The following is a 14652-nucleotide window of genomic DNA, read 5'->3' as shown; positions in this document are numbered from 1 at the left end:
AGCCCCAGAGCAACCTCAGGGTAACCTCAAAGTAACCTCAGAGTAAGCCCCCCCCAGAAAGAGCTCTCCGTGTCCCTCCCTCTCCACCAAGCCTGAGGCACAGATCCCCCTCCCCTCCCCCCCCCCGTAAGGCCCCAAGTAACCCAGGAGTAAAGTCAGAGCAACCTCAGAGTCAGCTCAGCAGGGCCCCACCCCCTCCCCGGAGCCTGACCAATCCCCAGCCTCCATCCCCAGGCTAGCTCCACCCCCCACCCAATAGAAAGGCTGCTTGCAGAAAATACAACTCGGTGTAAATTGGGGGGGGAGGGACCCCAAAAACCTTGGGGGCCTCACCCCCCCTCCCCCCTCTTATGAGGAGCATTTGGGGGCGGCCCTCCCAGGCCCCCCCCCCCAAATCCACTCCTTGTGGGCAGGGAGAGAGAGGAGGTGGAGGAAGAACTCAGGGCCCCTTCCTCCCCCCTAAGTTTTTTTGGGGGGGCCTCCCTTCCACCCCAGAGGCCCCCCCTCAGGTTTGGGGTCTCCAACATCCCCCCCCCCTTTTCTTTACGGGGGGGGTGGGCCGGCAGCAGTCCCAGGAAGCTGTGGGGAGGGGAAAGGGTTATGGGTAAGGGGAGGGAGCCCCCAAACAGACCCCCCCCAAAGCTCCCCCCCCCCAACTCATTAGAACCCCCCCAAATTCACACCCCCCAAAAGCCCCCCCCCAATAACCTCCCCCTAAGCAGGACCCCCCCCTAAAAGACCCCCCAAAATGAATGCCCCTGAACCCCCCCCAGATTTGGGGGGATCCCGATTTTGGGGGGGTCTCCCCTTTATTTGGGGGTGGGGGTCTCCCCTCTTGGGTGGGCCCCTGTTTTGGGGAGGGTCTGCCCTTTATTTGGGGGGGGGTTCCTATTTTGGGGGAGTCTCCCCTTTATTTAGGGAGTCTCACCTCAGTTAGGGGAGGGTCTCTATTTTGGGGGGGTCTCCCCTTTATTTGGGGGGGAGTCTCCCCTCTTTTAGGGCAGGGTCTCTATTTTGGGGGGGGGAGGTCTCACCTGGGCCAGGGTCAGAACTCTGTGTCCAGCACTCGGAAAGCTGAGGAACCTGTGGGGGGGAGGTCTGGAATTGAGGGGAGCCCAGAAATGGGGGTCGAGGAGAAGGGGGTCCCAGGGGTCTGAGTTTGAGGGGGTTGGGTCCCAGGTATAGGATGGGGGTCCCAGGTTTTGGGGGGGGCCCAGATTTTTGGGGGGGGGCTAAGGTTTTTGGGGGGGTGGGGCAGGTTTGGATGGGGGTCCCAGGGTTTGGGAGGGGTTCCAGGATTTTTGGGGGTCTCAGGTTTGGGGGAGGGGACCCAGGGTTTGGGGGGGTTCCCAGGTTTAGGGAGGGGTCTCAAGATTTTTGGGGGGGGGCAGGTCTCAGGGTTTGGGTGGGGAGGGCCCAGGTTTTGGGGGGGTGGTCCCAGGGTAGGGGGGGGGTCCCAATATTGGGGGGGGGAGGGTCCTGACCAGGCGGGGGCAGGGTCGCCGAGCGCAGCCCTGGCTCCTGCTGCAGCTGAATCTCCTTCAGGGCAAAGATGGAGGTGGCTGCAGGGGGGGGCGTGGCCAAGCGTCAGGGGGGCGTGGCCGAAACCAGGCCCCACCCACTCCACCTCGCTATTTGCATAGCTCCACCCACAGCCGCCCCACGCCTTCCTCCACCCAGCAGTGAGCTCCCGAACGGGATGCGCCTCCCCGCACCGACCGGCAGCTCCCTCCCAGCAACCGGAAGTGCCTTGAAATTACTTCCCCCTCACCCCCACCCCCCCAACCCGGGTGTTTCCTCCCCCCCAAACAGGAAGTTTCCTCCCACACACCGGAAGTTCCTTCCCAACAGGAAGTTCCTCACCTTTAAACCCGGAACTCTGCCAAACCCCAGAAGCGCCCCGCCCGGAACGGGTGTTTCCTCCCCCGAACCCCCAACTTCCCTGTCCCAAACAGGAAGTTCCCCACCCCAAACCTGATGTTTCCTCCCCCCCAACCCACAACTTCCCCATCCCAAACAGGAAGTGCCTTCCCCCCACAACTGGAAGTGCCCTTGATTGAAATCGCAACTCCCCTCTCCCAAACCCGCACCAAAAGCAACCCAGAAGTGCCTCCCCACCCCCAACCGGAAGTGCCCTCCCCCCACAACCGGAAATGCCCTCGAAAATGCGACTTCCCTGTCCCAAAGCCTCACCGAAAGCAACCCGGAAGTGCCCTCCCCCCACAACCGGAAGTGCCCTCAAAGCTGTTTTTCTCTCCCAAACCCCACTGAAAGCAACCTGGAAGTGCCCCCCAACCGGAAGTGGCCCCCCCAAACCGGAAGTGCCCTCAAAACTGCTTTTCTCTCCCAACCCCCCACCGAAAGCAACCCGGAAGTGCCTCCCCATCCCCAACCGGAAGTGCCCCTCTCCCCTTCCCCCCCCCCTCCTCCTCCCCACCCCCCACTCACTGTCGGGCAGGGAGCAGACCCTGGGCCCCAGGCAGCCGAAGAATGGATGCTCCATGGCCTCCGCCGCCGCCAGCCGGCGCCGCCCCTCAAACTGGCCCCGCCCCCCCACAGACACGCCCCCGTCAGGCGTGTCTGGATGGGCGCGGCCAGGGCAAGCAGATAAACCACGCCCTCTTCCTACTCCTTCCCCTCCCTCCCCCCCCTTCCATTTCCACCCTCAGGGCACATCTTGGGAGGGGGCTGGGGGGAAACTGTGGGGGGGAGGGGAGGAAATTTGGGGGGGGATGGGCTGGGGGTTATTCTGGGGTAAATTTGGGGGTTTTGGGGTAATTGGGGGGGGCTAGGGCAAAGCTGGGGGGGTTGGGGCAGGTTTGGGGGGCTGGGGACAGGTTTTGGGGTCATTTTGGGGTGGTGGGGGCAAATTTGGAGGATGTGGGGGTAGATTTGTGGGGTGGAGGCAGATTTGGGGGGTAAACTGGGGGAGGCTGGGGGACAAGTGGGAATTTTGGGGTAGATTAAGGGATCTGGGGGTAAATTTGGGGGGTTGGGACAAATCCTGGGAGATTTTGGGGGTCAATTTGGGGGTCCCAGAGAGGATACTTGGGGGGAAGAAGGGAGAACCCTCAGCCCCTCCCTGTCAAACTTCCTGCCAGGGGCGTGGCCTGAAGCAGCCACACCCCCCTGCAGGAGGAGCTTATGGTGGTGTGGGCGTGGCAGGGGCGTGGCCAGCAGCAGCCCCGCCCTGTCCTCACCCCTCCCCCTCCCCTCACCTGCAGCAGCTGCCCCAGGAGGTCTGCGCCATCCTCCTCCAGCCTATGGGAGAGCAGGTGGGGGAGGGGAGGGAAGAGGGAGGGAAAGGGTTCAGATCCTCACTGCCCTCCCCCCCCAGCCCCTTCCCCACCCCTCAGCCCCTCCCCTGCCCCTGGGGCAGACCTGGGGGCGTGGTGCAGGAGCCCCTCGGGGGGGTAGGGAGGGTACTTGTGGGCCCTGAACTCGGCGTTGGCTCCGATCCCAGGCCAGGTCTCCTCCGTGGGGTCCCTAAAGCATAGAGGCACAGACCCCCCCCCATGTAACCTGAAACCCTTCTCCCCCAGGAGCCCTCCAGACCCCCCCAAACCCTCTCAGTTCCCTCCTAAATCCTCCCCCACCTAGGTCCCTCCCAAACTCCTCCAAGCCTCCCCAGGCCCCCCTGAAGATCCCCAGGACCCCCCAAAAACCCTCCCAAGACCTCCCCAGACCTCTCCAATCCCTCCCAAACTCCAACCCCCCCCAGGAGCCCCAGGACCCCCTCAAGGCCCCCCCCCAAGTCCCCTCCAATCCCCCTCCCAGTTCCCCCCAAACTCTCTCAATTTCTCCCAAGATCCTCTCAAGCTCCCCCCAGACCCCACCCCAGATCCCCCAGGACTCCCTCAGGCCTCCCCAGGACCTCCCCAGCATGCCCTGCACTCCCCCAAATCCCCCAAGCTCCCCCCCCAGCCCCCTCAAGACCCTCCTAGGTCCCCCCAAATCTCTCCCAAACTCCCTCAAGCACCCCCAGGTCCCCCCCAACCCCTTCCTCAAACTCCCCAAGTCCCCCCAGGACCCTCTTAGGTGCCCCCAAATCCCTCCCCAACTCCCCCAAATCCCCCAAGCTCCCCCCCAGCCCCCTCAAGACCCTCCTAGGTGCCCCCAAATCCCTCCCCAACTCCCCCAAATCACCTCAGCTCCCCCCCAGCCCCCTCAAGACCCTCCTAGGTGCCCAAATCCCTCCCCAACTCCCCCAAATCCCCCAAGCTCCCCCCCAGCCCCCTCAAGACCCTCCTAGGTGCCCCCAAATCCCTCCCCAACTCCCCCAAATCACCTCAGCTCCCCCCCCCAGGACACCCCCAGCCCCTCCAAGCCCTCCCCGGCCCCCCTCCCAGACACTCCAGGCCCTGCAAGGACCCCCTCTCTCCCCCACCAGGAACTCCCTATCCCCCCAGGCCCCTCCTAGCTTCCCCCCAAAATCCCTCCCGAACTCCCCCAAGCGCCCCCCCTTGCCCCCCAAACACCCCCAACTCCCCCCCAGCCCCTTCCCCAGCCCCCCCACCGCTCCAGCCCCCCCCCCCTCACCCAACAGGCGGAAGATGAAGTGCAGCTGCTCCTCCACCGTGGAGCCAGGGAACAGAGGTCTGCCGGTGACCATCTCGGAGAAGATGCAGCCAACGCCCTGGGGGAGGGGCACCAGGGACCCTTCAGGCAAGGCCCTCGTGCAAGGACCCCCCCAGGCCCTTGTGCAAGACCCCAGCCCCCTGTGCAAGCACCCCAGAGCCTCATGCAGGGACACCCCCCCGCCCCAGCAGCTCCCCACCCCTATTAGCCTGAGCCCTGAGCCCCCCAACCTTCAACCCCCACTCCTAGGATGTGTGTGTCCCCCCCAGCATCCCCCCCACTTCCACTGTGAGCCCTGAGCCCCCCAGCCCCCAACCCTCAACCCCCACTCCTAGGGTGTGTGTCTCCCCCCCCAGCATCCCCCCCACCTCCAGTGTGAGCCCTGAGCCCCCCAGCCCCCAACCCTCAACCCCCACTCCCAGGGTCCCTCCCCCAGAGGCTGTTTCAGGGCCCTGGAGTCATCCTCATGCAAGGACCCCACACCCATGTGCCAGGCCCCCCCACCCCCAGTGTGAGTCCTGAGACCCCCAACCCTCAACCCCCAACCTTGGGATCCGCCCCCCCCCAGGCTGTTTCAAGGCCCCAGAGTCATTCTCATGCAAGGACCCCCCCCAGGCCCTTGTGCAAGACCCCAGACCCCTGTGCAAGGACCCCAGGAGCTTATGCAAGGCCCACCCCCCCCACCCCCTAGTGTTGAGCCCTGAGCCCCCCAGCCCCCAACCCTCAACCCCCACACCTGGGATCCCTGCCCCCCAGGCTGCTGCAGGGCCCTGGAGTCATCCTTGTGCAAAGACCCCAGACCCTCATGCAAGGACCCACCCCCCTCCACCCCCCCAGTGTGAGCCCTGAGCCCCCCAGCTCCCAACCTTCAACCCCCACACCTGGGATCCCCCCCACAAGGCTGCTTCAAAGGCCCTGGACCTCCCCCCAGGCCCTCATGCAAGGCCCCCCCCCAAAGCCTTGTGCAAGGACTCCAGCCCCATTTTACCCTGCCAGCCCCACATCTGCCCCCCAGCCCCACTTTTACACCCCCAGCCCCATTTCACCCCCCCCCCAGCCCCACACTCACCTCTCCAGCCTCACTTTTGCCTCCCCCCAGCCCCAATTTAAGCCTCTCAGCCCCAATTCAACCTCTCTCAGGGCCCCTCTGACCCCCCCCAGCCCCACTTTAACCCCTCCCAGCCCCACTTTAACCCCTCCCAGCCCCACATCTGCCCCCCCCCAGCCTCTCTTTAACCCCTCCCAGCCCCTCAGCCCCACTTCTGCCCCCCCCTCACCACATATCAATCTGGGTGGAGTACTCAGTGGAGCCCAGGAGGATGTCTGGGGGTCGGTACCAGAGGGTCACAACTTCATTGGAGTAACTCTTGGTGGGGATGGATTTGGCCCTGGCCAGACCTGGGGGGCGGGGGGGGGGAAAGGGGGAACAAAAAAAGGGGGTGAGGGGGGCCCTAAGAGGGAGATTGGGGTCCTTAAGGGTTCCCTGGGGAGAACTTGGGGTCCCTAAGTGGGATCTGGGGGCCCAAAAGGGGGTAGGGGAGTCCCTAAGAGAGTCTTGGGAGGGGATTGGCATACTTAAGGGGGTCCTGGGGGGGAATTGGGGTCCTTGGGGGGATATTAGGGTCCCTAAAGGGGTCTTGAGGGGGATATTGGGGTCCATGGAAGGGAACTGGGGTCCCTAAGGGGGTCCTGGGGGGAAATTGGGGGTCCCTGGGGGTGGAAATTAGGGTCCCTAGGGGGTCCTGTGGAGGAAATTGTGGTCCCAGGGGGTGGGTTGGGGTCTGGGGGAGTCCCAGGGGGGGTTTGGGATCCCCCCCTGCCCAAAGGCTATCAGCTTGGGGTCCCCAGGTGCTGGACTACCTCAGGAGGCTCAGAGGGGGTAGGGTTGGATCTGGGGGGTCCCAGAGGGGGAGTCTGGGTTTGGGGGCATCCCAGGGGGTGGGTTGGGGTCCCCCCCTCACCGAAGTCTGCCAGCTTCAGGTCCCCTCTGCGGCTCAGGAGCAGGTTCTGGGGCTTGAGGTCTCTGTGCAGCACTTTGTGGCGGTGGCAGAAAGCCAAACCCCGGAGCAGCTGCAGCAGGAACAGCTGTGGGGGGCAGAGCCTTACTCACTGCTCACTCACAGCTTACTCACAGCTTACTCACACCCTGCTCAGCCTTTAGTCACTCCTTACTTACTCAGCCATTACTCAGACCCTCCTTGTACATCACTCACAGTTTACCCACTGCTTACCCACAGTTTACTCACCGCTTACTCAGACCCTGCTCAGGCTTTATTAGTCCTTACTCAGCCCTTACTCACAACTTGCTCATTGCTTACTCAGCCCTCACTCACCCCTGCTCAGGCTTAACTCAGCCCTTACTTGGCCCTGGCTTAGCCACTGCTTGCTCAGACATTACTCAGACCTTACTTGCACCTTACCCACAGCTTACTCAGGCTTTATTCAGTCCTTACTTAGCCTCTACGTACCCACTGCTTACTCACTACTTACTCAGACCTTACTCAGGCTTCATTCAGGCCTTACTCTGCCATTACTCAGCTCTTAGTCCATGCACCTTACTCCTTCTTTACTCACACCTTTCTTTTGTCCTATTCACTGCCCCCTCAGGCCTTACTCACACTCTACTCACTGCTTACTCTGCCCTTACACAACCTTATTGCCTCTACACCCCCTCCCACTCCCTTTCCCCTTACTCCCCCCAGACCCCCTCCCACCCTTTCCTGCCCCCCACACTCCCTCCCCACCCCTTCCCCCTATCTCCTGCCCCCCCTCCCCTCCCTCCAGACCCCTCCCCACCCCCTCCCCTTACTCCTCCCTTACTCCACCTTCACGTTGTGCATGCTGATGAGGTTCCCACAGTCGTCCAAGTACTGCTTCAGGTCCCTGTCCTGCGAGGCCCCCCCCAAAAGAAACCACAGAGGTGGTGGGAGGGGCTTAGAGGTCAGGGGAGTGGCTTAGGGGTCTGGGGGCGGGGCTTGGGGCGGGGTACGTGGGGGGGGGAGGGGCCTCACCAGGTACTCGAAGACGAGGGTGAGGCACTGGGGGGTGTGGACGATGTCGTGCAGGGTGACGACGTTGGCGTGCTTCAGGTCCCGCAGCAGGGACACTGAGGGGGGACAGGGAGCACTGATGACGTCACAGGGACCCTCCCCCACCCCCCTGGGCCTCCCTCGAACCCCCCAGGCCCTCCCCAGCCCCCCCCCCCCCCCCCCCACTTCCTGACCCCTCCCCCTCTACGTCTTGGCCGCTCCTGGCAGCACCACAGCTCCCCCTGAGCCCTTCAGAGCTGTCCCCAGCTGACCCCAAAGCATCCCCAGAGTGTCCCCAAATGGCCCTAAGGGGTCCTCAAGGGTCCCCAAATGTCCTCAAATGCCCCCAAGCTGTCCTCAAGCGTCCCTAAGGTGTCCCAAAAGGTCCCTAAGGTGCCTCCAAGTGTCCCCAAACATCCTCAAAGCATCCCCAAAGCATCCTCAGGTGTCCCCAGGTGTCCCCAAAGTGTCCTCAAGAGTCCCCAAGGTATCCTCAGATGTCCCCAGGTGTCCCCAAAGTGTCCCCAGGAGTCCCCAAGGTGTCCTCAGATGTCCCCAGGTGTCCCAAGAGTCCCCAAGGTGTCCTCAGATGTCCCCAAAGCATCCTCAGATGTCCCCAGGTGTCCCCAAAGTGTCCTCAAGAGTCCCCAAGGTGTCCTCAGATGTCCCCAGGTGTCCCCAAAGTGTCCCCAAGAGTCCCCAAAGTGTCCTCAGATGTCCCCAAGAGTCCCCAAAGTGTCCCCAAGAGTCCCCAAATGAACACAAAGTATCCCAAATGTCCCTAAGGTGTCCTCAAGGGTCCCCAAATGTCCTCAAATGTCCCCAAGCTGTCCTCAAGTGTCCTTAAGGTGTCCCAAAGGGTCCCTAAGGTGTCTCCAAGTGTCCCCAAACGTCCTCAAAGCATCCCCAAAGCATCCTCAGATGTCCCCAGGTGTCCCCAAAGTGTCCCCAAGAGTCCCCAAATGAACCTAAAGCGTCCCCAAATGTCACTAAGGTATCCTCAAAGGTCCCCAAATATCCTCAAATGCCCCCAAGCGGTCCTCAAGTGTCCTTAAGGGTCCCTAAAATGTCTCCAAGTGTCCCCAAAGTGTCCCCAAAGTCTCCTCAGATGTCCCCAAGAGACCCCAAATGAACCCAAAGTGTCCCCAGCTGTCCTCACGTTAGCCCCAAGTGGTCCCAAAGTGTTCCCAAAGGTCCCCAAGCTGCCCCCAAATGAACCCCAAGTGTCCCCAGGGCCTCACCCTCCCTGATGGCCGTGCAGGGAGCTCCCTCCTCGTGCTCCAATCTGATCTCCTTCAGGGCCACCAAGTTCTCTGTCAGCTTACTGCGGCCTTTGTACACCGTGGCATAGGTGCCCTGGGGGCAGGGGGGGACACTGAGGGCACAGGGAGGGACTGGGAGGGGAGTGGGAGGGGCTGGGAGGGGATCAGGAGGGGCTGGGAAGAGGTTGGGAGGGAGTTGGGAGGGGATTGGGAAGGACTGGGAGGAGGTTGGGAGGGACTGGGAAGGACTGGGAAGGGACTGGGAAGGGATTGGGAAGGGCTAGGAGGGACTGGGAAGGGATTGGGAAGGACTAGGAAGGGACTGGGAGGGGATTGGGAGGGACTGGGAAGGGATTGGGAGGGGCTGGGAGGGACTGGGAGGGACTGGTAAGGGATTGGGAGGGGCTGGGAGGGGATTGGGAAGGGATTGGGAGGGACTGGAGTGGTCTGGGGGGTCTCACCTCTCCCAGCTTGTCCAGTTTGATGTAGGTCTCCAGCTTGCCAAAGCCAATCTCAGACTGGGAGAGAAGAGAGAGCCTCACTAGCTCGGACTAGGGGGCACTGGGAGCTCCCAGAGCCTTACTGGTTTGACCTGGGAGGGGCACTGGGAGCTCCCAGAGCCTCACTGGTTTGACCTGGGAGGGGCACTGGGAGCTCCCAGAGCCTCACTGGTTTGACCTGGGAGGGGCACTGGGAGCTCCTGTGGGGACTGGGAGGGTCCCCAGCAGCTCCTACCCCTCCCTGTGGATCCGCAGTGGCCTGAACTGCTCCCTGCTGGGATGCTGCAACACAGGCAGCAGCTGCAGGGCTGCAGCCAGAGGGCTCTGGGAGGGGCCCCAGCAGCTCCTACCCCTCCCTGTGGGTCTATATTGGTCTGAACTGGTCTGGACCAGTCTGGATTGGTCTGAACTGGCCCATACTGGTCTGAACTGGGCTCACATTAGTCTAGACTGAGCCCTACTGGGATGCTGCAGCACAGGCAGGAGCTGCAGGGCTGCATCCGGAGGGGCCTGGGAGGGTCCCCAGCAGCTCCTACCCCTCCCTGTGGGTCCACTCTGGTCTGGACCAGTCTGGATTGGTCTGAACTGGTCTGGACCAGTTTGGATTGGGAGGGGCACTGGTCCATACTGGTCTGAACTGGTCCATACTGGTCTAGACTGACCCATACTGGGATGCTGCAGCACAGGCAGCAGCTGCAGGGCTGCAGCCAGAGGGCTCTGGGAGGGGCCCCAGCAGCTCCTACCCCTCCCTGTGGGTCTATATTGGTTTTAACTGGTCTGGACCAGTCTGGATTGGTCTGAACTGGCCCATACTGGTCTGAACTGGTTCATATTAGTCTAGACTGAGCCCTACTGGGATGCTACAGCACAGGCAGGAGCTGCAGGGCTGCATCTAGAAGGCTCTGGGAGGGTCCCCAGCAGCTCCTACCCCTCCCTGTGGGTCCACTCTGGTCTGGACCAGTCTGGATTGGTCTGAACTGGCCCATACTGGTCTGAAGTGGTCTGGGCTGGTCTGAAGTAGCCCGGGCTGGCGCTCACCAGGGAGACCCTGCGCAGGCGGCGGCTCAGGGGCCCTGGCAGCCCCAGGCTGGCCTCAGGCCCTCGGGGGTCGGCTGGCAGCGACAGCCTCTTGGTGACATCCTGGGGAGAGCAGCACAGCCTGACAGGGGGACCCCAAACACCGCCCAGGGACCCCCCCAGGAGCCCCCAAGACCCATAAGGACCCTCCAGAAGCCATAGGGATCCCCAGCACCCATAGGGAACAAGCAGGATCCACCAGAAGTCATAAGGACCCCCAGGACCCATAGGGACCCCCAAACCCCCCCCAGGGCCCCCTCAGCCCCTCCAATCCCCATTCCAGCCCCCCAGCACCCCCTTCCAGCCCCCCTAAACCCTCCCTCCAGGCCCTCCAAATCCCCTTCCAACCCCCCCCAAAACCCTCTCCAGGACCCCTGCATCCCCCCCAAACCCTGCTCCAGTCCCCCCAACCCCCCCCAAATCCCCTTCCACCCCTCCCAAACCCCCTCTGAGACCCCTGCAGCCCCCCAAGCCCTCTTCCAGCCCCCCCAAAGCCCCTCCAAGACCCCTGCATCCCCCCCAAACCCCGCTCTAATCCCCCCCAAGCCCCCCAAATCCCCTTCCACCCCCCCAAACCCACTCTGAGACCCTTGCATCCCCCCCAAACTCTGCTCCAGTCCCCCCCCAAATCCCCTTCCACCCCCCCGCACCCTCTCCAACCCCCCCAAACCCCCTTCCACTTTCCCCACCCCCCCCCTCCCAACACCCCCAATCCCCTGCAGGAGCCCTTCAGGAGCTCTGCAGCTGCCCCCCCGCCCCCACCTCGTTGGAGCTGGGCCTGGGGGGGTGTGGGCGCAGGCGGAGCCGCACCGGGGAGGCCACTTCCTCGGAGGAGGTGCCCGAGGGGGGGTCGCTCTCCCCGTCAGAGCCCATCCTGCCCTCCTCCACCCCTGCCTCTGAGGGGAAAAGGGGGGGAGGGAAGGGGGGATCAGGTAGGGTCAGCCCCCCCCCAACCCCTCCAAATCTCCAGAAGCCTTCCCAGAGCTCCAGGAGTCCTCCCAGACCCTCCCCCACCCCCCTCCCCAGCAGCACCGCCCCAGCCCCAGGCTCCTCCCTCCCTGCAATGTCTCCCCCCCTCCCCCCAAAGCTCTCCCCCCACTCAGGGGGTGCACTAATTCCCCTTAACCCCCCCCCCCAATATCCCCCCACATCCCCCCAAGGAGACCCCAACCCCCCCTTGAATCACCCTGATGTCCCCAAGCCCCTACCAGGAGCACCCAATGCCCCCAGCCCCCTCCTCAATGTCCCAGACCCCCCCCCAAAAGTCCCCAACTCAGTGTCCCCCTCCCCAATATCCCCCCCACCCCCAATGTCCCCCCACCCCCCACCCCAATCCCCCCCCCAAACATTCCCCAATGCCCCCTCCCCCCCCCCAATATCCCAAACCCCCCAAACCCCCCCCAAACATCCTCTCCCCCACCCCCAATATCCCCAACCCCCCCCCGGACACCCCAAGCCTCCCCAACCCCCTCCCAATATCTCCCCACCAAACCCCCCCCAAAATGTCTCCACCCCCCCCCTCCCCCTCCCCCCCCACCTGGTCATCCCCAGCCCCCACTTCCCCCCCAGGAACCCCCCAACTCCTCTCCCCTCCTCCCCCCCCCAAAAAAGATCCCCAAGGACACCCCCCAGAGGGCAGGGGACATTGGGGGAGGGGTTTGGGGTGACCTGGGGGGGGGAGACCCCAAGGCAGGTGGTGACACAGGGGGGGAGCAGAGAGCAGGAAATGGAAGCAGATGGAAAGGGCCTGGGGGGGGCAGGGGACAGATGGGGACCAGGCAGGGGGCTGGGGGGGGGAGGGGAAGGAAGGGGAGGGCAGACCTTAAAGGGCCAGGGCCCCCCTAAATCCAACCCCCCCCCTTAAAGGGGCAGGGCCCCCCCAAAACCACCCCTTAGAGGACCAAGACCCCAAGCTTCACAGGGGGGGCTGAGGGGGGCCCGGGGGGGGGATAGGGGAGGGAGGGGAAGGGAGCTAGGGGGGGTCAGAGGGGGCCAGGGGGGGAGAAGAAGGTGGAAGGGAGCTAGGGGGGGGGGTCAGAGGGGGAGAAGGGGGTGGGAGGGAGCTGGGGGGGTCAGAGGGGGCTGGGGGGGTCAGAGGGGGCCAGGGGGGAGAAGGGGGTGGGAGGGAGCTGGGGGGAGTCAGAGGGGGCTGGGGGTAGAAGGGGGGGGAGGGAGCTAGAGGGGTCAGAGGAGGAGAAGGCGGTGGGAGGGAGCTGGGGGGGTTCAGAGGGGGTGAAGGGGGTGGGAGGGAGCTGGGGGGGTCAGAGGGGGTCGGGAGGAGTGGGGGGGAGGGGGCTTCCTGGGGGGGGGGAGCAAAAAGAGTGGTAGGGAGCAGGGAAAATAGAAGAGATCTTGGGGGGGGGGGGAGGGAGAGAGGGAGCTGGGTGGGGTCTGGGGGGTGCTCCGGGGGGGGAGGTCTCCCCCTCACCGTTGTCGCTGCCAGGACCCTCGCGGGGGTCCCCCAAGCTCTTGTCGGGGGCTCTGCCCCGCTGCCCCCCCGCAGCGTCATCGAGAGCTGCCTCTTGATCTTCCTCATGCGGTCCATGGGCGGCGGCCTGCAGGGGGCGCCACAGGCCGTGGGCCAAGGGGGAACTGGGGGGGGGGGGGGGGGCACGGGGGCAAGGAGAAAAGAAGGGGGGAGGAGGCGACCCCCGCCCCACATTCCCTCCTTAGAGCCTCCTGACCCTCTCCAGACCCCCCCGGAACCCCTCGAGGGGTCCCAACCCCTCCCTCCCCCCTCCCCAAGTCCCCCGGGGGAGAGGGGAAGGGTCCCCAGGGCGCTGGGGGGGCCTCGGGGACCCCCAAGATGGCCTCAGGGACCTCCTCAGGACCCCCAGCAAGGCCTCTGGGACCCCCAGCAAGGCCTTTAGGCCTCAGGACCCCCACGAGGGCCTCAGGGACCCCCAAGAAAGCCTCAGGGAGGCCTCCAGGACCCCCAGCAAGGCCTCAAGGATCCCTGATAAGGCCTCAGGGACCCCCGAGAAGGCCCCAGGGAGCCCCCAGGAGCACAGACAAGGCCCGGAGGGGGTCCCCCGGAGGGGGTCCCGGAGGGGGTCCCGGGCGCTGTGCCCATCCCACCCCCCCCCCGCTCCCTCCATCCTCCCGCCCCCAATTACCGGCTCAGCGCCGCGGAGCCTCCCAGAAATCTTCGGCCATGGCGGGGCCGGGCCCGACCCCGGGAAGGCTCCGGGGGGGGGCCGGGCCCGGGCCCGGGGCCGGGGCCGGGGCCGGGGCCGGGGGGGAGGCAGGAGCGGCGGCGGGCGGCGGGCGGCCGGCGGCAGGGGGCGGCGGGACCAAGATGGCGGCGGCTGACGTCACGCCGGGCAGGGGGACGCCGCGGCCGGCGCCGCGCCACGCCCCCTTCCGCGGCGGGCAGCCAATGGGAGGGCAGGGCCGCCCTCCCCGGGCGCTCCCATTGGAGGGGGGAGGAGGGCGGGGCCGAGGGGGGTGGGCAGCGGAGAGGTCAAGGGAGGGGCAGGGCGCGGGGAAAGGCTCAGGCGGGGAGGACCCCGAGGGGACCCTGCGGGCACTCGGGAGATGCTTTGGGGGCAATCAAGGGGAACTTGGGGGAACTTTGGGGGTACCCTGAGAGCATTCAGGGGGATACTTTGGGGGTACTCAAGGGGAACTTTGGGGGTACCTTGGGGGTACCCTGGGGATACTCAGGGGGAAACCCTGGGGGCACCCTGGGGGAACTTTGGGGGTACCCTGGGGATACTTTGAGGATGCTCTGGGGACACTTCAGGGATACTTTGGGGGGACCTGGGGGTACTCAGGGGGTACCAAAGGGTTACTTTGAGGATACTCTGGGGATACTTTGGGGGTACTCAGGAGGTACCAAAGAGTTACTCTCAGGACACTCTGTGGGTACCCAGGGGATACATTGAGGACACTTTGGGGGTACTCAGGGGGTACCAAAGGGTTACTCTGAGAACAGTCTGGGGGTACCCAGGGGGTACCCAGGGGATACATTAGGGATACTTTGGGGGTACTTAGGGGGTACCAAGGGGTTACTCTGAGGATACTCCGGGGATACCCAGGGGATACATTAGGAACACTTTGGGGGTACTCAGGGGGTACCAAAGGGTTTCTCTGAAGATACTCTGACAGCAGCCTGGGAGTACTTCAGAGATACCCTGAGAACACTCAGGAAGTATCAAAGAGTTACTTAGGGGATACCAGACAGTTACTCTGTGGCTGCAATAG

General features: G+C 64.3%; 1 protein-coding gene across 1 annotated transcript; it reads right to left on the bottom strand.

The window, feature by feature from the left end:
* Positions 1 to 273: 273 nt before the first annotated feature.
* CDK16 (cyclin dependent kinase 16) lies at positions 274 to 13637 on the bottom strand. The gene is given in 18 exon segments (XM_068170493.1): positions 274 to 579; positions 1035 to 1083; positions 1485 to 1562; positions 2449 to 2539; positions 3219 to 3261; positions 3382 to 3487; positions 4540 to 4637; positions 5856 to 5976; positions 6540 to 6663; positions 7404 to 7466; positions 7590 to 7684; positions 8849 to 8963; positions 9331 to 9387; positions 10408 to 10509; positions 11209 to 11342; positions 12875 to 12938; positions 12941 to 13001; positions 13563 to 13637. Coding segments are annotated over 16 exon segments (1380 nt in total). The 5' UTR covers positions 12992 to 13001; positions 13563 to 13637; the 3' UTR covers positions 274 to 579; positions 1035 to 1045.
* Between the last annotated feature and the right edge of the window lie 1015 nt (positions 13638 to 14652).

Source organism: Melanerpes formicivorus, unplaced genomic scaffold (assembly GCF_026170545.1).
Source record: "Melanerpes formicivorus ecotype bairdi unplaced genomic scaffold, bMelFor1.0.p_v2 SCAF_403, whole genome shotgun sequence".
NCBI classification, from domain to species: domain Eukaryota; kingdom Metazoa; phylum Chordata; class Aves; order Piciformes; family Picidae; genus Melanerpes; species Melanerpes formicivorus.
This window is presented reverse-complemented; position numbering and strand designations above follow the sequence as displayed.